The sequence below is a fragment of the Emydura macquarii genome, unplaced genomic scaffold (genome assembly GCF_026122565.2).
Source record: "Emydura macquarii macquarii isolate MOO-44397 ecotype Brisbane River unplaced genomic scaffold, CSIRO-AGI_Emac_v2 contig_2988, whole genome shotgun sequence".
NCBI classification, from domain to species: Eukaryota; Metazoa; Chordata; order Testudines; family Chelidae; genus Emydura; species Emydura macquarii.
In genome coordinates, this window is record NW_027133125.1 from 4,306,165 (window position 1) to 4,331,046 (window position 24,882).

Sequence of the window (24,882 nt, forward strand, 5' to 3'; positions counted from 1 at the left end):
TTAGCACGCCGTATGGACGGGGAGCCATAGGGGAGAGAACCCACTGCTGCCACCTGGCAAGGGGCAAGGGGAAAAGGCTGAACGGGGCAGGCCTCGTTTGCATTTCAGTTACGGAACAGTTTTGGGGGGGTCATTTTAGCTACACTAGAGCTACGGTTTGAGCTTGGCGGCATCTTCTCTTCTCCTTGTTCAGACACGAAAGGGGAGAGAGCTGCACCATCAGAGGTGTGACGGTCTGGCACAGCCTTCCAAGGCGAGCAGTGGGGAACCGAGCTGGCTTCAAGACTGAGCGTGACAAGTTTTTGTAGGGGAGGGGATGATGGGACAGCCTCGTCTGGCAATTAACTGACCTTGGACGACAAGGGGTAAATACGCCCAATGGCCTGTGCTGGGATGTCAGATGGGCGGTTCTGAGTTACCACAGAGAATTTGGTCTGGCTGGTGAGTCTTGCTCACACGCTCAGGGTTTAGCTGATGGCCAGATTTGACGTCGGGAAGGCATTTCCCCCCTGGGCAGATTGGTAGCCGTGCTGTGGGTTTTTTGCCTTCCTCTGCAGCACGGGGCACAGGCCACTTACTGGTGGATGCTCTGCCCCTGGAAGTCTTTAACTCATAGAATCCTAGCAGATGAGGGATGGAAGGGACCCCAGGAGGTATCTAGTCCCACCCCTGCTCAAAGCAGGACCAACCCCAACTCAATCATCCCAGCCAGGGCTTTGTCAAGCCAGGCTTTAAAAACCTCTAAGGATGGAGACGCCAGGATTAAATTCCAGGATTTAAACCATGATTTGAGGACTTCAATAACTCACGCAGAGATCAGGGGTCTCTTACAGGAGCGGGTGGGTGAGATTCTGTGGCCTGCGCCGTGCAGGAGAGCAGACTAGCTGATCACACTGGTCCCATCTGACCTTCAAGTCTATGAACAGCACCTACGGCGCAATGTGACCCTGAGCCCGCCCGTGGCCGGGTAGGCATGCCTGGAGACAGCAGATGTTGTGAGAAGGAAGCAGGAATCTCGTTTGCTGTGGGTTTGCTGGCGAGGCTGATGAAAACGTAGCAGAGAGGCAGTGCGATGCCTGGGGGGCAGGCGGCGGGGAGGTGGTGGAGAGAGAGATTCAGGTGGCTTGAGCTAAAGCAGCCCACGAAGTTAAAAGGCTCCCCCCTTGCTTCCAAGCCCCACCATGTGTGTCTGCCCCATCTCATCCCCCGAAGCCCAGGCTCCGGCTCCCCCTCTCCCCTCAGAGGTTGACTCTGGGGGCCTGGCCTCCCTTCCAGTCTGTGGGGGAGGGCTGTGGGGATGGGGCGCTGACACCCCGCCCCACACACACAAGCAGATCAAGCGAAATGGCTCTGGGCCCCCCCCCACTTCCGCCTGGCCCCCTGCCAGCTCCTGCTCAGGACAATTAAACCTGGCGAACGCCAAGGGGCTGGGGCCGTCTGTGATTTCTCTGCCGCCCTCCAGCTGCCCACGGCTCCCTGGTAATGCTGGCAGTGTGGTGACACTGCCTCGGCCCCCTTGCACAAACATCCATGCCTGGAGCAGCCCCCCAGCCGTGTGTGTGTGTGTGTGTGTGTGTGTGTGTGTGTGTGTCAGTTACTTTAAGCCCCCCCACGGGCTCAGACCCGCCCCCTCGCTGCTCATTTGATGCGACTATTCAATGGACGCTGGTGGGACAAAAATCCCGGGCGCAATGGGCAGCAGGTGCAGAGCGCGGGCAGCGCTGCCAGTGGCGTGCTGGTGCGTTCCAGCCGCCGAGGAGCTGGCCCCGTGGCCGCTATCAGCAGCGGGGCTCTGGGGCAGGGCCCGTTGCTGCACCGCGCTCTGCGGGGCTCAGTGAGGCTAGACCCGGGCCGAGCAGCCAGGGAAACATTCTGCACCGCACAGGCGGGAGCGTCTCAGCCGATGATGATAATAATATCATTTAAAAACACAACCCCTCTGCGTGCTGGAGTCCCCAGCCCGTGTCCGTAGGTCGTGTGCTCCAAGGGCTAATTCCCCGCACCGGTTAAAAACGTTTGCATTATTGCCACGCTCCGTTCTTCGGGTCCAGCCTTTTTCAGCCCCAGGCGGCGCCTTTGCCCGCAGAGGATTTGTTCCCCGCTGCCCTCCGAAGGGCATTGGAAGGGTGATGCAGCCGTGTTTGAATGAGCGGCTGCTGGCGTCCCATTGCCTTTCGGAGACAGGCTCGAATCACAGCGTCCACCCCAAGACCCAGCGGGGCAGCCACGCCCGGAGACGGCCTGCGTGCTGGTGTCCTGGCCCGGCTGCAGCGACTAGCCAGTGGGAAAGGCGAGCGGACGACGTCCCTACTGTACTTAGGATAGTCACTGCGTCTGCCCCGTCTCTTGGGGGACCTAGCCCCGGCCCTGGAGAGGCGCTCCGTTCTGCTGCCCACCTGGACGGGGCCTTTGTGCAAGGTGGGGGGGGGCTGTTGGCTCCTAATTCTCCCCGAAGTCGTTTCTCTCCCGCCCCTCCCAGCCCCTCTGCTATTTCTGGGGTGGCGGGGTGGAGGGCCCCAAAATCACCTTGAGTCGAGAGGACCTGCCCAGCCTCACCTCTAGCGCTGCCTGGCTTTGCATCTCACAGCTTCCCTGCCAACGCTGCCTCCTCCTCAGCAACGCGGCCGGCCCTTGGCCAAGCATCATCGAGGGTGAGCGTCGCTTAGCTCGCTCCGGGGCCAGCCCCCAGCCTCTCTGCCGGAGTCACTAGGGAATGTCCTGTATTTACCTCTGACAGCCCCCTCACTAGTCTGTTTACTCCCGAGATATTTTAGCGCGAGCGGGAGGTATTTTTAGAGCCCCTGGCTCCTAAGTGCCTCAGTGCAGCCGGCCCGGTGCCAGGGAAGCAGCTGAAATGGCTGACATTTATCTTATAATTAACCTCCAGCCGGTCTGGGTGCCCGTTTCTTGCCCAGCTTTCTCAGCAATGCAGCAGGCTGGGAGGCCGCCGGACGAGGCAGCCAGGGGCGACGGCTAGGCCGGCTGCTGCCCCCATTACTGCAGCACTGGCTCAGGCCACGTTTTTTGATCCTTCAAAACAAAAGGGCGGCGAGTGGGTCGATTTTGCCGGAACGGCCTTCGCCAAGGGGGAGTGGCTCTGCGGACGTTTTTCTGACCCGCTCCAATCATTGGGGTAAAGAGCAGGCGGTTGCCGGCTGCAATTCATGACGGCCCTTTGGAAACCCCCTTGTAATGTCCTGGAAAGAGCCTTTCCGTGTTCCCATCCAGGACTTTGGAGTAACCACACTAGAGCCTCTCCCCCCCCAGCAGCCATTAGGCGGGTTAATTGGGTCTATAGAGACCTTGGGCATGGCTGGTTCTATTTATTAGACGCTGCTTAGTCCTGCCCCTTAACGTGTTAATTCCAGGCTGTATGGGCGTGAGACGCAGCAATTCCTTGACCCTCCGGGAGCAGGGCATTCATACCGCGGGCTACGGGGGCGGATTCTCTGTAAGCAATAAGAGGCCATAGCGGTTTCTCTTTCTGACACTCAGGTTGTTTTCTGCAGGAGTCTCCTCTTGGAAGAACGTCTCTCCGCTCAGCCACGCCCGCTGTCCCCGGCACCCAAAGCGTGCATTAGCCCCAACCGGGGAGGACATGGCACGGGAAGTGGACTGCAGTCGAATGAGTAGCGCCAAAAGCAGCAGGCAGCATTGGCGGGACTGTAGTGGGAGGGTCATTTCTTCTCACGAACTGTCTCTGGGTCATCCTGCAACCAGAACCAGCTCCTCCGTGCAGGAAAGAGACAGGGCATGTGCATTGCAGGTGGGCATCTAGGATTGAACCTGTGACCTGTCACGCCTCGGGCCCAGGTGCATAGAATCATAGAAGATGAGGGTTGGAAGGGACCTCAGGAGGTATCTAGTCCAAGCCCCTGCTCAAAGCAGGACCAACCCCAACTGAATCATCCCAGCCAGGCTTTGTCAAGCCAGGCCTTCAAAACCTCTAAGGATGGAGGTTCCACCACCTCCCTAGGTAACCCATTCCAGTGCTTCACCACCCTCCTAGGGAAAAAGTTTTTCCTAATGTCCAACCTAGACCTCCCCCACTGCAACTTGAGACCATTGCTCCTTGTTCTGTCATCTGCCACCACTGAGAACAGCCTAGCTCCATCCTCCCTGGAACCCCCTTTCAGGTAGTTAAAGGCTGCTATCAAATCCCCCCTCACTCTTCTCTTCTGCAGACTAAACAAGCCTAGTTCCCTCAGCCTCTCCTCATAAGTCTTGTACTCCAGCCCCCTCATCATTTTTGTTGCCCTCCTCTGGACTCTCTCCAATTTGTCCACATCCTTTTCATAGTGGGGGGCCCAAAACTGGACACAATACTCCAAATGTGGCCTCACCAGTGCCAAATAGAGGGGAATAATCACTTCCCACGACCTGCTGGCAATGCTCCTCCTAACGCAGCCCAATATGCCGTTAGCCTTCTTGGCAACCGGGGCACACTGCTGGCTCATTCAACTCCGGCCTGCACGGCAACAGAAGCACAGTGCCGTCAATGACGGTTTGCTGGCCCCTTTGTGTGACATGAGCTGGACTTTGGGAGCTAAACTGTGATACAACCAGCTCAGCTCTCAGGTTTAGCACACCGGCGTGCAGGCTCATTGGAGAACACCCCAGGGGAATGGACACGGGAGGCCGCGTCTGAAGGGTGTGAGGGCTTTTCCAAGGGGTGGCACGAAGCAGCTTTCACTTCCGGCTGCGGCTGCTGGGCGTCTGCTCTCCCAAGCGGGCGACCCCGTTTCTTCCCACAGCACTAATGCCAGTTCATTTCGAACTCGGTGCTATGGAGCCGGACGCTCCAGCAGAGGGAACTTAGGAGGTGCAATTTGAAATCCACAGGCAGCTAAACCAAAGGAAGCTGGGGGGGAATAACAGGAAATGAAACAATGGCAAAGATAAGGTCTATCCAGAGTCCTGGAGGATACAGCAGGGAAAAAATTAAATGGAGGAATACCCCCAGCCTCATCCCAGCTAGTTTGCTGAGGTGTATTTTTCCCAGGCCAAAACCTAGGATGAAAGGGTATCGCAAAACCTTCAAATGCCAGCCTCGGCTACCAAGGGCACAGAGAGAGCCAGCTCCTGCAGCAGGAAAGTCTGCTGCACCCAGCCCAGAGATGGAGCTGAGGGGAACGCCCACACACTTGCAAGGAAAGGCTGTATGGGTGAGCGAGGCACGAGCAGACACAGCCACCGTATAGATTTCCCTGTGCAAAAAAACAGAGCATTTATTCCTGCACTCCCTTACATTTTCGAGATACAATTCCAGCGATCCAGACACCAAGCTGGCATTCCAAGCAACAGGCTATTATATATAATTGATTCTTTTATCACAGATAAAGCCATACAATGAACTGCAAAGAATCAGCCCTCTGTCCAAAGGGAGAACAAAGGTGGTGTGGGAGGGGATGCACATTTACATATAGACAATGGGTAACATAGGGTGGCCTTTATACAAGTGACAAAGTTATGGGCACAGCGATGAATGAAGAATATAAAGTATATTTCCATCGACAGACATACATTGAAACACAAAAGAGGAAAGGAATACACTTCCCCATTTCAAACATGTCTTTAAACACCCGACGTGACGCAAACAGAAGGTAAGTTATTTCAAACTGTCCACTAACACTGATTAGCAAATGCATTGGTAACATTCCCAAATCAAGACCCATGGTAACAACACAAGAGCAAATGAAATATTGAAAAAAAGAGGTTTGGGATTTTTTTAAACCAACTAGCTCGCCAAACAAAAACACCGGCCCACGTTGCTGCCCGATTTTCCTGTCCGTTTGACTGGCAGGTTTTTGACATCTGGATTATTTACGAAACTAAGGGGCTTTTTTAATATCAAATAATATTTTGCACACCGGCAGTGCTTTTTAAAGGAGGGTCTCAGTGTGCTTTGCAAACGTTAACCTCAAGGCTTTGGGATCTGCACCATTAGCGCTAATGGGGGTGTTGCCTTTGATTTCAGTGGGAACAGGATCTAGCCCCAAATCCCTGTAGGGGGGAAGGTGTTACGCCCATACTGTAGATGGGAAAATGAAGGCACGTAGCTTCAACTGGCTCACTTGAGCTCTCAAGATCCAAATTGGCTGCTCTGACCTCTAGTTTGGGGCAGCTCATTTGCAGGGGGGTATGAGTCAGTGCAAAATTTGAGCCCATTGTGGGTATGGGGGGCTGTAGGGTGACCAGATGTCCCAATTTTGTAGGGACAGTCCCGATATTCAGGGCTTTGTCTTATATAGGCACCGTTTACCTCCCGATTTTTCACACTTGCCATCTGCTCCCCCTAGGGGGCGTGGCTTGTGGTATATTGACTTTCTTGTTGCATGTGTGTTTCCTGGTTGCATCAGCAGATTTGGGCGTGGGGAAGGAATGGAGTGGAAAGACATTAACCAGGGAAGGGAAAATCTCTGAACTGGTTTGGTTCAGATCAGCTCTCAACCATCCGTTTGCTTCCCCCAAGCCTCTTTAGGCTGAAAAGCTGGACATGCAAACCTCCGACGAATGGGTTGTGTCCATAGATTCTGGGACGTCCCGTTGACGGCTGGGCTTGAAGCACAGCGAGAAGAGCTTTTCTGCTGGCAGCTCCAATCGCAACCCCAGCCAGGCGAGAGGGCAGCATGGAAATGGGAAAAGAGGCCAGGTGTGCAGTGGAGAAGGTTCTGCACTTACTGAAACTCAGAAACGGATCCGTACCAGGAGTGGACGCTGGCACAAATTGATTGATTTTAGATTAACTCTCACGAGAGCGCCGGGTGAGATCCCAAAGCCTAGGTCCAGTGTTTTCATTTTGGATTATTCAGAGCCAGTGTGTCGATCAACACTATGATGGCCAACGACACATCCCTGGAGGCAGAGCCAAAATTGCTTGACATTTGGGAGGGGGTTGTTAGCTGGCTGAGAAAGAGGGAGCTAGCCACAATTTGGATCCAAGCCCATGGAGGTGCATTCAGAACGAAGGATGACAAAGTACTTAGTGAACGTTTGTATTTTTAAACTTCTGAGTCAAAGTCCATAAGTCAATGGGAAGATGCCCATTGACTTTAATGGGCTTGGATCACAACCCCAAATACATTCCCATTTCCCTTTTGGAGAGAGGTGGGGAGGGAATTTATTAAGCAGTAAGATACGGAGGAGATATAAACAGCAGTTTGTTTGAAATGCCACCAGACAGTCATCTACAGCATATTGCTTTGTCTCTGCAGTTATTTTACAAAGAAAGGGTTTGAGAAAGGAAGTCCAGCAGAGGGGTGAGGAGAATTGACTGACCTGTTGCCATGATCACTCAGTCTGCGGCTAAAGAAATCAGGATATCTTGTGTCAACTATTTTAAGAATCTCCGACTCTACTGGAACATAGAGTTACATAAAATTAGCATCAGCCGGTCGCTCCGGGAATCAGTTTACTAATACATACAACAAAATAGACAGCAAAGGGCTTCTCGGGGGGGGGGAGCGGAGGAGAAAGAGCACACATACAATAAATTTACAAAACGAAACACAAAAGCTGGGAAAAGTGCATTTTAAAGGCTATCTTTGGCAAGAATATATGCAGTTCCTTGTGCATGGAGTAGATGTGTGTATGCATGCGCATGTGTGAGATATAACATTTGCTGCTGAAAAAAACGTCCCTGTGATTACTAAGATACATACGCTGGTTCAAATTGTATCAGCATCAATCTCAAATAGTGCGACTGCATTTTTTAAAACACAAAGAATCTTCTCAGGCCTTTTAGGAACGAAAATTACAAACATTGACTGGTGAAGCCAGGTTTTTCCCTGGCATAGGAGCTTCGCGGAGATCAGTGGACGACAGAAGAAAAGTTACCCATCAAATGCAACTTTTTTTTTAAAAAAGGTCTTCATTGGAAGCTGGAAAACACCTGCCTGTTTCATTTGCAAGGTAATGAGCTTTGTGTTAAAAATATAATCAATGGTGACATAAGTGTTAGAGATTCTGACAAGGTCTAAATCATCCATCTTCAGCTAGTGAGTTAGTAGCTGAGCCGTTCCCGGCCACAGCTGGCAGCAAGCGTTCTGTCGTTAGCAGGTATCAGCTGTGATTGGTTTATATATATGAGATTGCTGGATGCCTTAATCTGTGTTAATTTATGGGGGGAAATATGAATGTAAGGCTCAAGCACCCATTTCCAGGGTAGGACAGCAGATTCAAACCAAAAATAATAAAATTAGTTTCAGCTGTGAGAAAAATGAAGTCTGAAAAATAGAGACTTTCAAAAAATATACCTTTATATATTTATATATCTATAAACACAGTGTTTGTCTAATTGGTTAATGGCAGGGTGAGAAGGTTAGAGAAGTGAGGGGTTCATCTGACTTGAATTTTGCAGAAGGAGGGAATTTCTTTTAAGCAACTTAAAATACAAAGGTCTCACCATCCTATACGTAAGTGAGGTGGCAGACAGAGCCCTGATGGAGAGCCCTAAGAGTCACCGCTCCCACTCCGTCCAAGTACCGGTCTCACAACACCTCCCTGACGCAAATCTAACCTCCGACAGTATCCAGAAATGAAAGCGCTCTCCACGCTCACGCAGCCGCGTCTCTCGTGCACACACAGACACACACACATCCGCCCACGCCGCCAACCCTCGTCTCACTCACCAACCGTTTAAAACTCACGTGCTAATTTGCTCCAGGGGCTGGCAAATTTCCATATTCAGCAGGGAAGGGGGGGGAATTAGAAGGTGGGGACACCGTGGGGGAGACGGGGAAACAATCACACGCGTCGCACCTCGGGGGGGGGGGGGGGCGGCGGCTAAAGGGGCGCTGCGGTCTCTTGGATCCTTGCGCATGTTGCTAGTATAAGCGAAATAAACAGCATTTATCTGTTACACTCTACTGTGAGTTATACGTACAAGCGTCTATATGAGGAAGGGGGAGCCGTATATAATGGAGGAGATAAGATAGACATAAAACAATATGGCAAAAAATAAATATTTTTGTGTAAATTTAACCTTTTTAAAAATTTGATTAGCTTACAGTATTTCTCAGTATATTTCATATATATATTATATATATCAGACAGTGCCTCTGTGTGACGGAGCGGAGTGCTCTGGGGGAATCTAAAGGCTTGCGGTGTTTTAGCTGGCTTTTAGTTCCTGGGGTTTTGGGGGTTTTTTTTTTAAATGGACAGCTTGCATCCCGTAACCTTGCACTGAAATGCTGCACAGGTAAAGGCCGTTCTCTCCTGTGTCCCTGTTTTCCCCGTCCCCTTACACTTCTGGCCACATTGGAGCAATTCAATCGGGTTACTGCATTTTCAGGAACCCCAGTGGCGCTTGGGAGCGTTGTTGTCCATGGAAATGTTTAGGGGTCCGCAGAGCTGGGTGCAGTTGTAGATCCATGGAGATCTGGGTTTGGAAAGCTCCCCAAACTGGGGAGTGTTGGGCCGGGGGTGGGGGAGGTGAGGGAGGGGCTTGGGGCTCAGCTTTAATTAAACATTAAAGAAAGAACAATATATCCATAGGATGAAACACACAGGGAGAACGTATTGGAAGGCGTAAAACCCCCAGAGTTCTACCTCGCCGACTACACAGCCATTCTCCAGGGAGGAGGAAAAAAATCTCTTAACTTCCTAGACCACCCTCCAAACTATCTCACCCACAGGTCACCCCCTGGGAACCGTTGCTGCACTGGTGGCTCAGGAGTGGAGTCAGCGAGAGGACTAGAGGCTGGTATCTGTGGGAAATGCACTTTGGTTGCTGCACCATCTTGTTCCCTGTGCAATGGACCAAGGAGACAGGAGATCATGGAGGGATTTGCCAGGCTGGGAAGTGCCTAACATCTGCAACGCTAGTCAATGCCTCGTCCTGCGAGTTAGCATTTCAGTGCAAGGTCTGGGGCTTACGGCCTCCTGAAGCAAAAGCAAAGCTTACGCCTACCCAACTACAACACATTCCACAGGGCGGAGTAACTGAGAACCAAATTTGGCCATGGCTTTTGGATCAGCTGGGAAAAATCACACCGCAGCAAAGCCGCCCAAAGACTGCAGGGTGTTTTCTTTTAGTGGCCTCCAGAAGCACCTGAGTTTTGAGTTATGCTTATTGGCCTTTTGCGCAACCAAATGTCCACGCAATGAACATGCCACTTGTATGTCTTCGAAAGAAGTAGAGACCAGATTTGAAAAGGGGCAGTTTCCTTCCACAGAAAGGAACCTGTCTCGGCTTCTGCTAGTTTCGTTTTTGAGAGAACAGGTGACAGCCTGCAGGTGGAAATACCGGGTGAAGTACTGGTTACTGTAGACTCCATTGTATATTGCTCAGAAGATCTTTCTGGTGAAGATCATCTTTGTAAAGCATGCTCCTGAATGCAGCTAGTGAAGGCAGCCTGCTATGCAACTCCGTGTGTATGTGTGGGGGTGTAAGAAATGCCTAGCGTGTATGCATCACCACCGCCCCATACTGGATGGAACCAGAACTGCTCACCTATGTGTCATAGGTGACATACCGCTCACCGCGATTCCCCTTTAGCTCAAGCGGCCTGGGTCCTGTGCTTTTTGGGAACAGGAGAATCTGAGTTCTACCCTTCCTGCTACCAGGAAGTCCTGACTGGCCGTGGCATGCAGCACGGAGACCAAAGTAAGTCGCTACAGGCTTCTGAATAGACATATCTGCTGTGAATATACAGGCATGACACATCCACACACACACTTCATAGACACAGCAGTTGCAGACCTAGGAGAAGTGAAGGTTAAAAGGGATAGTGACAATCCTTTGTTTTCCTGCCTGACCACTCCAGCACAAAAGGGCGGAAGGGACCACTGTGAAGACATAGTCTGACCTCCTGCTTAACCCAGGCCAGAGATCTTCCCTGAATTAATTGCCAGTGACAGAAGAGTCCCCCACAGCCCCTTGTAAGTCGTTCTGATGGGTCCCCTTACGTGGGCCCAGGAGCTCTTGCAGACCTGCCTTTCCTTCGATCGTTTAGCCAGGTATGATTTCCTACTGGTTATTTAAAACAAAGGACTGACATTTACAAATGAAGCTGTTGATTTTGCAAAGGGCAGGGCCACTAGCATTCCCGCCTTGGGCTGGAGTGAACGCGCCGTTGGAAACACCCCCAAGGACGCTGATCCAAAAGCCAATCCAGTTCCATTCCTCCGACTCTTGGCCGTTGCTCTGGTCGCACGCCCCGCAACGGGAAATGTGCTGACATCACTTCCTTTAATGTCGTTTTGTTACGAGTGGGTGGGGTTTTTTTCTTCCACAGTTCAGACCGTTTCCCCCCGATTCACTTCCCTCTCCCACAACAATGCACTTCCTCGCACTCCTTCTCGGATCATCTCCAAGTCCTTCTCCAAAATTCAAGGGCGAGAAACACCCATTGTCCAGCGGCTCATCTCTTCTGGCCGGAGCCAAGCATCACCCTTGAGACGAAGTTGACGATGGCGGCGGCCGGCTGGTCAGGATCCAGCTCGGCGAAGAGGTGACAGACGTTGTCCGTCGTGCTCCCTTGTTTCCGAGCCACAAAGCCAAAGAGCCTGTTGGGTCACAAAGAGAGAGAGCTCTAAGGGGGCACTGATCGCAGGACAACGGCAGGCATCCTGCAACGGGAGATACGGACCCACAGCAGCAAGAGAAGGGACCAGGCAGGCCCCATGGGAACATCTGGCCCTCCTGGATGGTGAGCCACTATACCATACCCCCTCCCCGGTGAGCCAACACCTCGATCGCCCACTGGAGAGAACTGACGGACACGGCTCATGTTACGTGGCCCACGCTTTGCAAGGGGCTGGGGGGGTGACGCCGCCAGCACAGGCATCCTCAGAGCCCATTCCGCTTCCACTGGGGTCGATGGAGGTTTTCCCGTCGACTCCCGGAGAGCGGGCCTCGACAGTCACGTTTCCTTGCCTCGTCCTTTAAGGCTGAAAGTTCAAAGCCGTCTCCGGGACTGGGAGCTGCACCCCATTGGACTGAATGGGAAAGGGGGTGTCTGTATTGCAGCCCGTGTGTCTATCGGTTCTGACGCAGGGTAAAGACCCGGCCAGGGAGTAAAACGGCGAGATCCTATTAAAATGGGGCCGGGGGACACTGTCTGGGAAGCGTGCGTGGGGAAGGGGTAACCCCCATGTGCTGAACTAGGGCTCGGAGCATCCTGCAGGAGCCAGGTGAGTTCCTGGCCTCAATTGCGTCTTACGCAGCAGGCTCCTGGGACACCCCAAAAGCAGATGGGGGGCTGCCTGCCCCAGCCTGGACCCAGATCTGAACTTCCCCCAAGCCCTGGATTTGGCTGGTTCATGGATCGGAGCTGTCCCCAAAGGGGCCGGCGTGGCCACTAGCCTGCCAGTGCAACCGCGTGCAGCTTGCTTCTCCATCCTCAGGCTTTGCCTTTCCCACCCACTTGTCTGTCTCTCTCAGCACTGTTCATGCCGGGGCCCTGTGAGCACCGGTCCCGCTGTCCCTTTAACGCCTGGGCCAATCACCTATCTGAGGGAGGCTGTGTTTAAAGGGGAAAAGGCAGGTGACGCCCACTGGTCCTGGTGGCCAGGCAGTGATAGGCAGGTCTGCTTGGCAAAGACCCTTTGCTTCACGGAAGAGTCACGTTTAAAAGAGCCGGCCTGCAAAACAGCTACGCCCCGGGGCTTCAAATGACCAGAAGATTTTACTCTCCAGGGGACATCTCGTTCCCCCTGGAGCTACGTCAACCGAGCATGGTCCTGGGTGCGCGCCACACAGTCAGCACCTCTCCCGGGGGTATCTGAAATAATCACAAGGAGATCAGGAGGCCAGGCAGGCGTTTCTAGGTGGCGGGGAAAGGGAAGGATGGGTTTGTTAGCTCTGGCTGAGAGGAGGGGTGGGGAGAAGCAGGGGACTTCTCCAGCCCTGTCAACATCTCCCTCCCTTGGTACAAACAAAATGTCCCGTTTAATTAGAACTTTACAAGCCAGGTTATAAATACGGGCTTGCAGGGGAACGGAATGTCAGCTCGTTTCTAATTAGAGAGCGAAAAATCCCGACAGCTGGGGAGTCTAACACAATGACTAAAATTAGTGGGGCTTGGACTGCCGTGAAGCGGGCGCGGCGGACAGCTCTGTCCTCCCGTGGGTGACACAGGGCAAAGGACTTGTCGGCTGGGGGGAAGCTGCATCCGCATGGCTGTCCCTGGGTTCCCAGTGCCCCTGTTCACTTGGGGGATGTGCCCGGCCCAGAGGAGTGAGGGGGGGCCAAGCTACTCCTGCCCTGGGGGCGTGCTGAGTGCTGACCTCCCATTAACACCGATGGAAGCAATGCTGGGATGGAGGAGATTTGTTCAGATCTGGGCAGGGGCCGGGGCAGGAACATTCCCTACAGTTTCATCTCCTGGGCTTTGACCCACCCCTTCCCCTTCTCACAGGCAGGATGGATCCTCATCAGATTCAGCTGGAACGTCCCTCTCACATCCCCACAGCTGCACCCCCTAATCCACCCTGAGCACCCCTCGTGGCCCCGGGGCATTGCCACCCGTCACCCACTTACCAGCCATTCTCTCCCCTTAGCCAAATGAAGCTCTTTTCAGCCTCCCCCCCAAGTCAATCTCTCACAAGGGAGGCAGACCGACAGGACCCCCACACCGCAGGGTGGGTCCCCCTGACCCCGTCCTGCCGCCTCTGTTTTTGTTCTTTGCTGGTACAAGCTCACGCTGCAGCGGGAACCGTTGCCCAGCCGCGAGAGGCAGCATCCGGCCATCACAGAGGAACATGCAAAGGCTGTAACAACCAGATCTGGAGGCGCCCGGCCTTATACGTAACGGGGGGCGGCTCGTGCCTGCTGGGTGATGAGGACATCTCCAGAGGGGGCATCGCTGAGTCAGGGTCGACCTGGTCCAGTTGGTCTGCCTGGGGCATTAACTCAAGCAGGGGGTTTCCCAGAGCCCACGCGAAACGCGAACGCCACCCAACCGTCCGAATGTGGGCGGCAGCAAAGATTTAGACGAGCGGCACTTACTTTGCGGGACCTCCGCCGTCCGATTTCGTCCACCTGCGGTGAGAAAAACAGCCCCAGGGAATTACTGCTCACCACACCCAGGACAATGGCACCAGACTCATTTGCTAGCATGGTAGTTTCAGGGCAGCCGAGCGGGATTCCTCACCATGCCATGCATTCGGTGCAAAGTCACTGCCGGGCCCTGCCTTTCAGAAGCGTGGAGTACGCGCAGCTCTAAACGAAGCCAGGCGGGGTGGGGAAACCTCTGAAAATAAGGCCCGGATCCTCAGAGGCATTTTGGCACCTCGCTCTCCTAACTCCAGTCCGCTGACATTGTCTTGGACCTAGACAGGAGCCTGGTTCGAAGGTCTCCTTCCATGGACTCAACGCCTTCCCAGCGCACCCACCCCCACGGCAAACTCCTGTACCCAAAGGGTCGATTTTTCAGCATTGTTTTTATGTGAACCTGACCCTTCTAAGCAGCCGAAGCAGAGACCCCCAACAGGCTCCATCTGACTCCTCCCTTCCCTTGAAAACGGCCCCCTTGCCCAGGAGCGAACGCCAGCGGCTACACAGATCATGCTCTATTGAGAACGCGTTGCCGGAGATGGGCGCATTTTCCCACGATCACCTGGCCACAGTAGCTGGCGGCGACCGTGTCCCTCCTAGGGTGGAAACGGGGTTAGACACTTAACTCTGGTGATTCCTGCTTGCGAGCACAGATCGACTGGTGGGAAGGAATTCTCATAGGGTTTAAGGCCAGATGGGACCATTCCTTTCATCTAGTCTGGTTTCCGACGGCGCAAGGCCAGAGAACCTCCCTAAGGGATTCCTGAATCCGGCCCCAAAGCTCTGTTTGAGTTAGAGCAGATCTTTCAGAGAGACATCCAGCTTTGACTTAAAGACCCCAAGGGCTGGCGAATCCACCGCTTCGCGAGGTGTTTGCCCCCACAAGATCTCGGAGAGGGATGACGCCCGTCTCTGCAGCACAGAGCGGGAACGACCCGTTAGAGTCTCTGGTATTGACTGGTTGCCCGTCACTGCTCGGTCTCCCAGGTGTTGATGACCCTTGGTCCTTTCCATCATGTTTGTTTCTACCTCTGTGACGAAGCGGGAGTTTTTGGTCATATTTTTATGAGACCCGTTTGTGCCTCAGTTTCCCCTCTATGCTGCCTTCTTACCTCGGGGGTGAAAAGGGACTGTTTACTCTCGGGGCAGGCTAAGACACAGGTGTGAACAGTGCCTAGCTGGCCGGGGCCTTAGGTTCCCTCTCAGTGGGAGCTCTTGAGAAGACAATTGCAAATCCAGTGGTCCGGACACAGACACCTAGCTACCGACGACCCAGAGAGATGTGGACTTCTCCGCCTCTCCACAGGGGGGTTGAACTGCATCTCCCCAGCCTGGGGAACAAAGGGCTGGGGGGTGCGAGGTGGAAGTTAAGTGTTGGCTGCGGGAAGCAGTCGGGGGAGCGGGGCACACCTAGACTGGGACAAAAGACGTCAGAGGGACCCGGCTTTAGGCCCCGCACTGGGCAGGATGTGCTATGCTGTAACTTCCTTCTCTCCGTGCTAGCCCAGGTCTGTCTAATGAACCCTTCCACGTTACAGCGCTGGCCAAGCGTCCCTGCAGACGCTGACGGAGAGCTGCATGGCCACGTCTCCCTCCGGGGTCTGCCTCAGTTGCCCAGAGGTCCAGTCTCAGGAGGGGGTGAAGCCGCGTGGCTTCCCCTGGAGGAATAGCGAGCGCCCGACCCCACCGGGGTTTGGCCCACGGAAGGGGGCCTCCCAGAGACTGTTCCACCGATCTTGTGCATCTGCAAGGACCTCTCCCCACTCAGCAGTTCACTGGAGTCTCTGGTGATGAACCGTGGGCTCTGAGTGGCTGTATTTCAGCCTGCAGGACCACAGATTGCCAGATGATCATCGCACACGGGTGCAAATCCGGAGGAATTCCAGTGGGGGCAAAGGAGCTGCCCCACATCAATGCAGCGCGTGATCGGCACCACGCTACTGGCCTCCTCGAGCCATCTGGAACACGTCACCAGTGAATGCAAAGACGTCCCGGCGCTGGGCCGGCACTTCCCTTGCATTTCCCTTGGATTTCCAAGCCATCAAGGCTTTTACCGCCTCCAAAGCAAGCTGCATGCAGAGAGCGAAGGCGCTGACACACGCGCAGCCCCGGGGGGAGGGTGGTTCTTTCTACAGACCCATTCCCACCCATCTGGAGAAGGCGAGATCTCTAGCTGAGGCACTTACTTTCGTTCCTGTGGGTCCAGGTCGCAGAAGGTGACGGTGCTGAGGGGATAATGTCGTCTGAAGAACAGTCTGAAACACAAGCGGAGGGCACGGTGAGCAGGTCCTACGATCAGCCTCTGCCCTCTGCCTCCCGCCACTGCTCTTCCACCCCCGCGCTGGCATCCCCACGCTATGAGGTTGTACTAACAAGGGGAGACGTTGCTTCGCGTAGCCGGGCAATACCAGCGGGTGCCGACGCAACCTTGCCATGCGATCGTGGGACGTTGTGACGTTCCCTGGCCATGCCTGAAATAAGTGAGGGGGCCAGGAGCCTTTCGCTGCCCCGTTAGCTGAGAGCAGGATGCAGGGGAGTCCTGTGCAAACCAGGCCAGGTACATGATGCCCCTTCCCAGATCCCGGGCCATGGGAAACATTCTCTCATTTACGGCAGATTGAGCAGGGGAAGCTCTCAGCGCTGGTCTCTGACTAGCCCTGGCACGCAAGGCACTTGCTCTCCCAGCGCCCACGTCCTTCCCAGCACTGCTAGCAGACTGGGGGAGAGCAGCCAGCACTGGGAATCAAATCCTCTGTTCCCCAGGGCAATGCCGCCCCCGCCACTGAGCCAGTCCAGCAAGGGCCTGTACCCAACTATTCCTTAAACTGACCATCCAAAAAGACAGACGGACCCCGAGCACAAGGCAGCGATTCTCATGGGGTGGAAACTGAAATCAGCTCTGGATCGGGCCCCATTTCCCATGTAAACAAGTCTCCATTCAGATCCAGCTCTGTCTGATCTCCCTTTGGTAAGGAAAGAAATCCCAGCGCTCTTCAGAAACCTCCCCTGCCTTGGGCTTAGGTGGCCACAGCAGCCCAGCTGACCCCACACTCCAGGAGTCTGTGGTACTCACCTGGACCCTGCTCCCATGGGATGTGCTCACCTGTGACTGCTAGTGCCTTTATCCTCGTACACCCGGGTGAGGTGGAGCAGTCCTCCCCCGTTGTACCACGGGGGAGCTGAGGCACTGGGAGTGATTGACTTGCCCATGTACAGATGCCAGCAGAGAAGGGAATTGAGCCTGGGTTCCTAAGTCCCACCCGCTCACCCTAACCATTGGGCCATCCTTCCCCCCCACCCCACGGATCCTTCCCAGATCATGGCTATTCTTCAGAGGCCTCCGCCATCCAACCCTCTCCTGACTGTGTCCCGGGGCTGAGGGCTCTTCCAGGATGACACCAGCGTCATCACGGCAGTGGCACTCTGGAGCCGGGGAAGCCCGCACGGGAGCTGGGCCCAGGCAGTGCCCGGGGCTCTTACTTCCTCTGGTTGTCCGTTAAGGTGATTCCCTGCGCGGAGACTTTGAAGTGCACGATGGTGGCGGCGGGCGTGGGCTCCAGGGCCAGCGTCTCGCTGATCGCTTTGGCGATGGCCTGCGGGCCCGTCAGCGACTCCATCTCCACTGAGTTGATGAAGAGCACGTTGCAGGCTGGAAGGGAGACGAGGCGAGAGTGAGGGGATCGGGCGGTGTGTGGCTCCCTGCCCATTTCGAGCACGCCCCAAACCCTAACCCGCTGGCGCTCAGGGCCGGACTAGAAGTGGGGGCTGTGGAGATCTCGGTCTGGGTTGAGGATTGGCGGCAGGCTGCTTTATACAAAAGCCCACCTCAAAGAGCCCCAAACTCTGCAGGATATTTGCAGTCAAGCTGTGGATCCGAATGTTGGGGGTCAGGCCCCTCTCCAACAGCTCCTCACAGCCATTCATGGAGCCTCCCGACCCCACCGGGAAGGGAAACGGCCTTCCCCACCAGGAGCTGAGGCCTCGAGACGGGAAGCTACACGGCCAGGCAATGGCACATTGGGAGCAGAACCCAGGAGTCCCGGTTCCCGTGCCTGTGCTCTAACTGTTAGACCACGTTCCTTCACTGAGCCGGGAAAAGAACCCAGGAGTCCGGGCTCCCAGCCCTGATCACCGGACCATCCCTCCCACCCAGTTTGTTTGTGCATCACCTGCATTCAGCGTAATCCTGAAAGAAAGCCAAATCCTGGCTCTGCAATTCCAGCCCATCACTTCCAACAGGAGGGGTTGGTGGTTTGCTAGCGTTGCTCTTTGAACTCCCCTTTCTTAACCTAATAAAACCCTGGCAGCTTCCTCATCGGCCCAGGAGCAGGGGCCAGCGTGGCATGGCTGCCCGGCTGGAATCCAGGGTTCCCACCGGGGCCCCGCTCTGCTTTCGAAGCACCCGCGCGGTGCGTTCAGTCCATGGCAGCAAGCCACGTGCACGGGGGCTGCCGGGCAGATAAAACGAAAGAGGCGCCTGGAGAACGCCTGACCGGCGGCGGCTCCCACACCGCACCTGCAACGTTCCCCTTCCCGTCAAGGCCACTCACCCGCCCCCTGCTTGAGCAGGTCCGTCGCCGAGTTGGCAGCTGAGGCCGCCTCTTTCGTTTCGTCTGTGGGATCTGGAAAAAATAAAAAAAGGAAAGGAAAGGCCAGTGACTCCCCATCAACTGGAGATCTGCTAGTGCTTTGCCTCTGCAGATCCGCGCTGGAGGAGACACGCAGGGGCCCCAGCGACTCACTCCTATGGTGCAGAGGCGATAGTGCGATGGAGGAACAATGGCACCGAGAATCTGCACACACTGCGCTTGTTTCCACTGGGATCGCTGCAGAGATACACACGCCTGATGCCCTCTCAGGGTCATTCCTCCAATACACACGCCTGGTGCCAGGTCTCTGGCGGTCCCGACGCTGTGGAAGGGTCCTTCGCACACAGCTCTGGAGCCATCTCTACACTGTGCGAGGGTCCTTCGCTGCCTCCCGAAAGGCTTCGCAGTGTAAAGGTTGCTATAAAAATCGCCCAGGCGACGGAAGGAACGGGCGGTTCTTCCCAGCCCAGCTTTCCCAGTGGGAATTCCGGCCCTCTTCAAGCCACCGGGGGGGCACCAGGGGGGCAGGGGGAAGGAAGGTCTTTGCACACGCTGCTCTGAACCTCCCTTGGCACAGCGCCTGGGGGGCAGAGCCCTAGAGTGAGTTAGACTCTCTCTTTCACTCAGCCAGGCCTGGGGTGCCGGGGTGGGTGTAAATGGGTCTGGGGGAGTCTGCGTGTAAGGGGGAATCTTACCCCTCTTTCCGCAGCCCAGGATGCTGTAGGACCCCGTCATTGCTGCCCTGCAGCCCCCTTAGGCCGGCAGGAAGGGGTAAGAGGGCAGACATGACCCCTACTCCGGGGAACACCCCCTAGGCAGGGCGGGACAGGAATGGGCATGGCCCAGGCAGAGCCGGGCTCTGCAAAGCCGTATGATGCAGTGAGGACAGTCTCCCCCTTGCACAGGGGAAGTGCCAGCTGCACCGGCACGGGGTCAGGGGATAGGTGGAGCTGGGAGAGCTCTGCTGAGCCAGCTAGCCCATTCCCCGCCCAGCACCCCCCTTCCCTCCCGGCTGGAGGGGGGGTCTCCCGTGCATGGCGCCCCACTCAGCAGCGGCTGGGGAGGGATGGCGCCGGCCCAGCCTACGGAGGCAGCTCTGACGGATGCGATAATGGAGGTCGCTCCGGCCCAGGCCGCTGGAAATCTGGTTGCTTTGCGCCGTTACAGGATGCCTCCAAAAAGGTGACCTGCCAAGCCTCCGTAGCTAGCTGGGTGCAGGGCCCAAGGAAGCCAGGCGCTCAGCGGCGGGAACGTTCTCTCGCCTTTGCTGAAGTTACACTGATTTGCGCCAGCCGAGGATCCGACCCAGATTTCAAGGGCCTGAACCCTAAGAGGTGGGTTTGGATCAAAACTTTCCCAGGGGCTGGGGCAGTTTGGATCTGGGGGTTGAGGAACCAGATCCCAGAGGAGGTCATAAGCTCCTTTTGTTCTGGGTTTGTACAGCTCCAAGCACACTGGGCTCCTGATCACAGAATCGTAGCATCCCAGGCCCACAGGGCAGGTGAGTAAAGAAGGAATGGAACCGAGAACATCGCCGGGTCACACACAGTTCTAGGGCAGGGGTCTTAAGTGTTTTCTCCTTCCCAGTCCCCCCCTTTCGGGGCTGAGCAAGGTGAAAAACCCAGCCAGTCCCAGCCCCCCGTGCGTCCCCCGGGGCCCTTTTCCCCTGTGCACATGGCGCGGGGCCGGGCTTCCTACCTCGGTCGGGAATGACCAGCTTGCAGGGCAGGGCCAGCGGGATGATGGAGTGCTGGTACACCAGAGCAGACAGGCATCCTGCGGAGAGCCAGACAGGAACGAAGTCAGTGCTAGCGCGGGGACGGGGGGCGCTGGCCCCCGCCTGCGTTACAGGCTGACGTGGCCGGTGGGCGTGGGCTGGCCTCCCTCCCTTCTCCATCCACTCGGCTTCCCCACCTGGCCCAGACTCAGATCCCCCTAGTCACGCTTCCCCCAGTGATTTGACTGGCACTGCTGGAGTGACGGCCCCGGCTCTGTGCTTTCCAGCGTCTCCCACCTCCCCCGGGGTCCTGCAGCTGGCTGGCATCCCTTTACACTGCAAGTTCTTCGGGGGTAGGGACCTTTCGCTTGGAGCCCAGCACAGGGGGAGGCCCTGGGCTCACAAGTCCAGCCCAGTGCCAGAGCCGGCTGTTTTACAGACACGTCCTAGTTGCATGCAGCCCGCAAGCTGTTCCGCCGGCGCGGGCGGCCCGTGGGCCCTCCCGTGTGTGCACAAGGCATGCCTACGGTTAGCCCGATCGGTGCCACTTACGGCCCACGAACCGGCCGCGGGATGAGCAGGGGAGGAGAGGCTCCACTTGCCGCTTACCGAAGTTGGGCTCATTGGGGCATCCTTTTAGCTTCACCCCTCGCGGGCTGGTCTCGATCAGGAAGTGCCGCACCAGCTCATTGGTTATATCTCCTGGGGGGGAGATAGGACGATGTCACCACAGGCTCCCGCAGCCCCTCCTGAAACGAACCCCCAGGGCAGTCGCCTGCCCCCTCAGGAGCACATCCCACCTGCCCGCCCCGTAATCCATGCCCCATGCTCTGGGGAGTGGGAGCAGACCAGCCCAAGTCCAACGGCCAGCCGCCCCCTGCCTGGCTACGGCTTGCTTTCCCCGGGTTGCTTCCAGAGGGAGCCGAGCGGCTCAGGAGTCCCAGAGGGTGCAGCTCGGCCAGAGAGAAAGGAGTCAGGGGCCAGCCGGGGGCCTCCTTTCAACCCCCTCCCCTTCCCCCGTAGGCTGCATGAAAAAGGCAGGTTCTGAGCCCCGGGACCCAAGGGCATAGTCTGGGTTAGCTCCACGGGCTTCACCGGGGTTACTCCTGGTTTGCTCTGGGGTAGATCGCGGGAAGCCTGGCGCATACAATGCTATTCCAGACACCTACGCTACGGCCCAGGTGGGGGCTCGGGACCAGACGCTCCCTCCCCAGTGCGGACAGGGGCAGCGGCAGAGAGGAAGGGGACCACGCCCCGGGGGCTCTTTCCCAGCAAGGGCCCAGAGATACGCTCTGCCTGCAACCCTCGGCCTGGGTCTAAAGTTCGCTGAGCTCCCTGGAAAGGCTCCCACGGGCTTTGGACCAGGCCGTACGCGAGAGAGCCGGCTGAGAGTGAAACCCCCTGCACCCCCGGCGGCTTCCTGCTGCCTCAGCATATCCTCAGCCCCGCGCCGCGCTTCGCCGCCCCAGCCGCCCCGGGCTCAGACGGGGGAACATAGCGGGCGCTCCCCGGGGGTGGCGAGCAGGGCCGGAGACAATACCTTTCTTGTTCTGCTGCACGATGGCGGGAGGAGAGGCTACTTTCATGGCCAGCCCGTAGGCTCCCCGGAAGGAGTGGCTGTCTCGGATAATGAAGGCTCCGGGCTCCCTGTCCTTCAGTAGCGTGATGGCTGGGAAGAGAGAGGAGATGGACAGCTAGCGCGCCTCCCAGCACGGAGCACCTCTCCCGGGAAAAGCAGGATGCTACCCGGGACCAGTCATGCACCATAGCTGTCCCCGTGTCGCTCTCAGGATACTGGAGAGACAAGCTGGGCGAGGTGATGTCTTGTGTTGGACCGGCCACAACCCAGACCCCAGGGGGACCCCTCCAGAAGTAAATCCTTCCTGAACCCCCATTTCTGGCCTTCCAATCACCCCCCAAGCTCCCCGCAGACCGGGACGCACCAACTCCAAGCAGCACCAGACCCTGTCAGAACAACAGATGGAAAACCTGCCGCCGTATCTCCCCTGCCACCATGATCGACATCCCCCCGCAACACACCTTTCAGGGGTCCGACACACGCCCGTCACAACCCGTGGGGTCCCTCATCCCATGAACTAATGCCCCCGGGCACCTCCGTGGGTGAAACTCACACGGGAAAGGGATAAAAGACCAACACGCCACATCCCCGGCGGGTGAGCGCTTTCCACCCGCGACCTATCAGCCCTCATCCTCAAAGGAAACCAGCATGACGCTTCCAAAAGACGAACCTGGGAGCTTAAATTCATAACTCTGCTAGACAGAAAATCCTGGGCTGAGCGGAGACACTGGGTTTATGGCTCATTGCAACAATCTTCTCCCCACTAACACCCGCTTTTGGGACTGTGACGGCCAGGGTGTTAACGGGGCTCTCGGCCACAACTGGCCCCTTGCGCTATGTGCTAATTGCACATTGATCCGTTCCACTGCGTATTTAGCGGTGACTCTCGGAGTGCCTTTCCCAGCCCTGCCAAAGAGCTCCGTATGGCTCGAAAGCTTGTCTCTCCCACCAACAGATGTTGGTCCAATAAAAGATATTCCCGCCTTGTCTCTACAACGGGCCAGGGGCAGATTTGGGAGCCTGGTGCTGCCGGCGTCTAATCCAGCTTCTCCTTTGGCCACGTCACTTGATTTCTCAAACACCGCTACCAAACATGAAGCATCCCCCTCTCCAGCCCTCTCTGGATCAAGCGGCGCAAATCACCGCCGTAACTTGGTCCCTGGTTCGCAGAGGTGTTAGCCTTATTTATCAATGAGATTTGCTGCAGCCCCCAGGTGCCTTCGTCACGGCCAGGAGCACATTGCGCTCGGTGCTGTACAAACAGAACAAAACGCCGGCTCCTGGTTGTCCCAAAGAGTTTCCGGGCCAAGCGTGTGACAAGAGATAACAGCTGGAGGCAGGCAGATGTGGGGCGGGGGGGGGGGGAGGAGGGCACAAGGAAATGGGGACACAGGAACAAGGAAACTTAGTTGGCGTGATAAGCATTGGTCGCAGAAGTCCAGCGCTTCCTGCCAGCTCTCCCTGCGCTCAGGCAGTCTGAACGCCGGCCCTACCCAGGCCTGCTACAGAGACTGGCTCCTAGCTTTAACAGTGTGGCCTCAGCTCTCTGTGTGACTCAGTTTCTCCTTGGAAAAAGGAGACGGGGAGAACTACCCACCTACCTCTGGGGCCAATGGGCTGTGAGATCTGCTGCCGTGTGTAAGTGTTAAGCACTGCCACATGAATTAGCTGCTCATTAATGTTTTCCTCCCAGTGAGGTTATAATTTTTTTCCATTCTGCAGAGGGGGGATGCAACCACACCAGCCCCAGGTCACAGGTGGCCAAACCCGGCATCCTGTCGCCTGGCTCCCCTCTCAGAGATCAAGAACCGTTTTCCTCAATGGGGATATTGTCATGTGCGTGTTGAACTGAGGGGGGCGGGGAAGGAACCACAGAATGAGGCAGTAAAGGTGTTTCCAGGCCAGGTTATGGGGCTGAGGGATTTGGGACCCCACCTGTCAATGAAACCAGCACTGGGGAAGGGCAGAATTAACCTGTCGCTGGCCAGGCAGCAAGTGTCTTGTGACAGCTGCGTCTTACAGCTGTGTCAGGACAGACTAGACGATCCAAAAGGCCTTAAACTCCACAAATCGAGTCATCTCACCGTGGCCCAGTGATTCCCCCGCTCCCTGCGCTGTATCTCCCTCCTACTCCTCATCATTTACTCCGATTGTCTTTGGGACAGGGGCTGCCACTCCTTAGATCTCTGGACACAGCCTAGCACCGGGGGGGCCTGGATCCTTGACTGGGGGTGTCCGGGCACCCGAAGATCTCTGCAACGTCACATGTGCCCTGGCCCGGTGTAAGGAGGCGCTGTGTTCTCACAAGGGTTCTTGAAAGGGATCGAGCAAACGCACTGACACACCGCTGGGGGCTTTTTATCCCAGCTGTCAGCCTAACCCTCCCTCTGGACGGAGTGCAAGCGCTGTGTACGTTGCAGGTCCAACACACCATCAGACTGCGAGGCGGGGCTGGCCCTGCACAGCTGAAATTTGGATCCAGAGCTTCACTGTATACAAGGTCCCTCCTGCCTGCTCTCCCATCACCTTCTCCTGGCCATCTTAGGTGCTTAGCTGGCCCCCGTCGCCGGAGTATCTGAGCACCTGACAGTCGGTCCCATATTTATCCTCCTCACCCCCTGTGAGATAGGCCAGTGCAATTACCCTAATGTGCAGATGGGGAATTGGGCGCACACAGAATACGGCCCAGGTTTGTAAAGGGATTTAGGAACCCATGCCTCATTTTCAAAAGGGATTTAGGCACGAAATGAGACTTACGCCCCTAAGTTAGTTAGTTGTTGCACTGCTGAGCGCAGCAACGCCTAAACCCTTTTACAAACCTAGGCATAATAGCCATTAAATACGTGAAGGGCTGTTATAAAGAGGACGGCGATCAGCTGTTCTCCACGCCCAGTGTGGGTTGGACACGCAGTAAGGGGCTTAAACTGCAGCGAGGGAGAGTTAGAGGAGTTACTAGGAAAAGCTTTCTAACTGCGAGGGCGGGGACACTCTGGAACTG

At 56.0% G+C, this 24,882-nt stretch overlaps 1 protein-coding gene across 5 annotated transcripts in view; it reads right to left on the reverse strand.

Annotated features, from left to right (window-relative positions):
- Nucleotides 1-5,198: 5,198 nt before the first annotated feature.
- TNS1 (tensin 1) overlaps nt 5,199-24,882 on the reverse strand; it is a 236,554-nt gene continuing 216,870 nt past the window's right edge. For all 5 annotated transcript variants that reach the window (XM_067529461.1, XM_067529463.1, XM_067529459.1 and 2 more), the window contains 8 exons: nt 21,846-21,974; nt 20,915-21,007; nt 20,287-20,364; nt 18,550-18,621; nt 17,480-17,648; nt 16,186-16,254; nt 13,952-13,984; nt 5,199-11,508 (listed from right to left, as the gene is read on the reverse strand). In XM_067529461.1, coding sequence (XP_067385562.1) covers nt 11,364-11,508; nt 13,952-13,984; nt 16,186-16,254; nt 17,480-17,648; nt 18,550-18,621; nt 20,287-20,364; nt 20,915-21,007; nt 21,846-21,974 — 788 coding nt within the window. In that variant the 3' untranslated portion in view covers nt 5,199-11,363. The remainder of the gene's footprint in view (nt 11,509-13,951; nt 13,985-16,185; nt 16,255-17,479; nt 17,649-18,549; nt 18,622-20,286; nt 20,365-20,914; nt 21,008-21,845; nt 21,975-24,882) is intronic.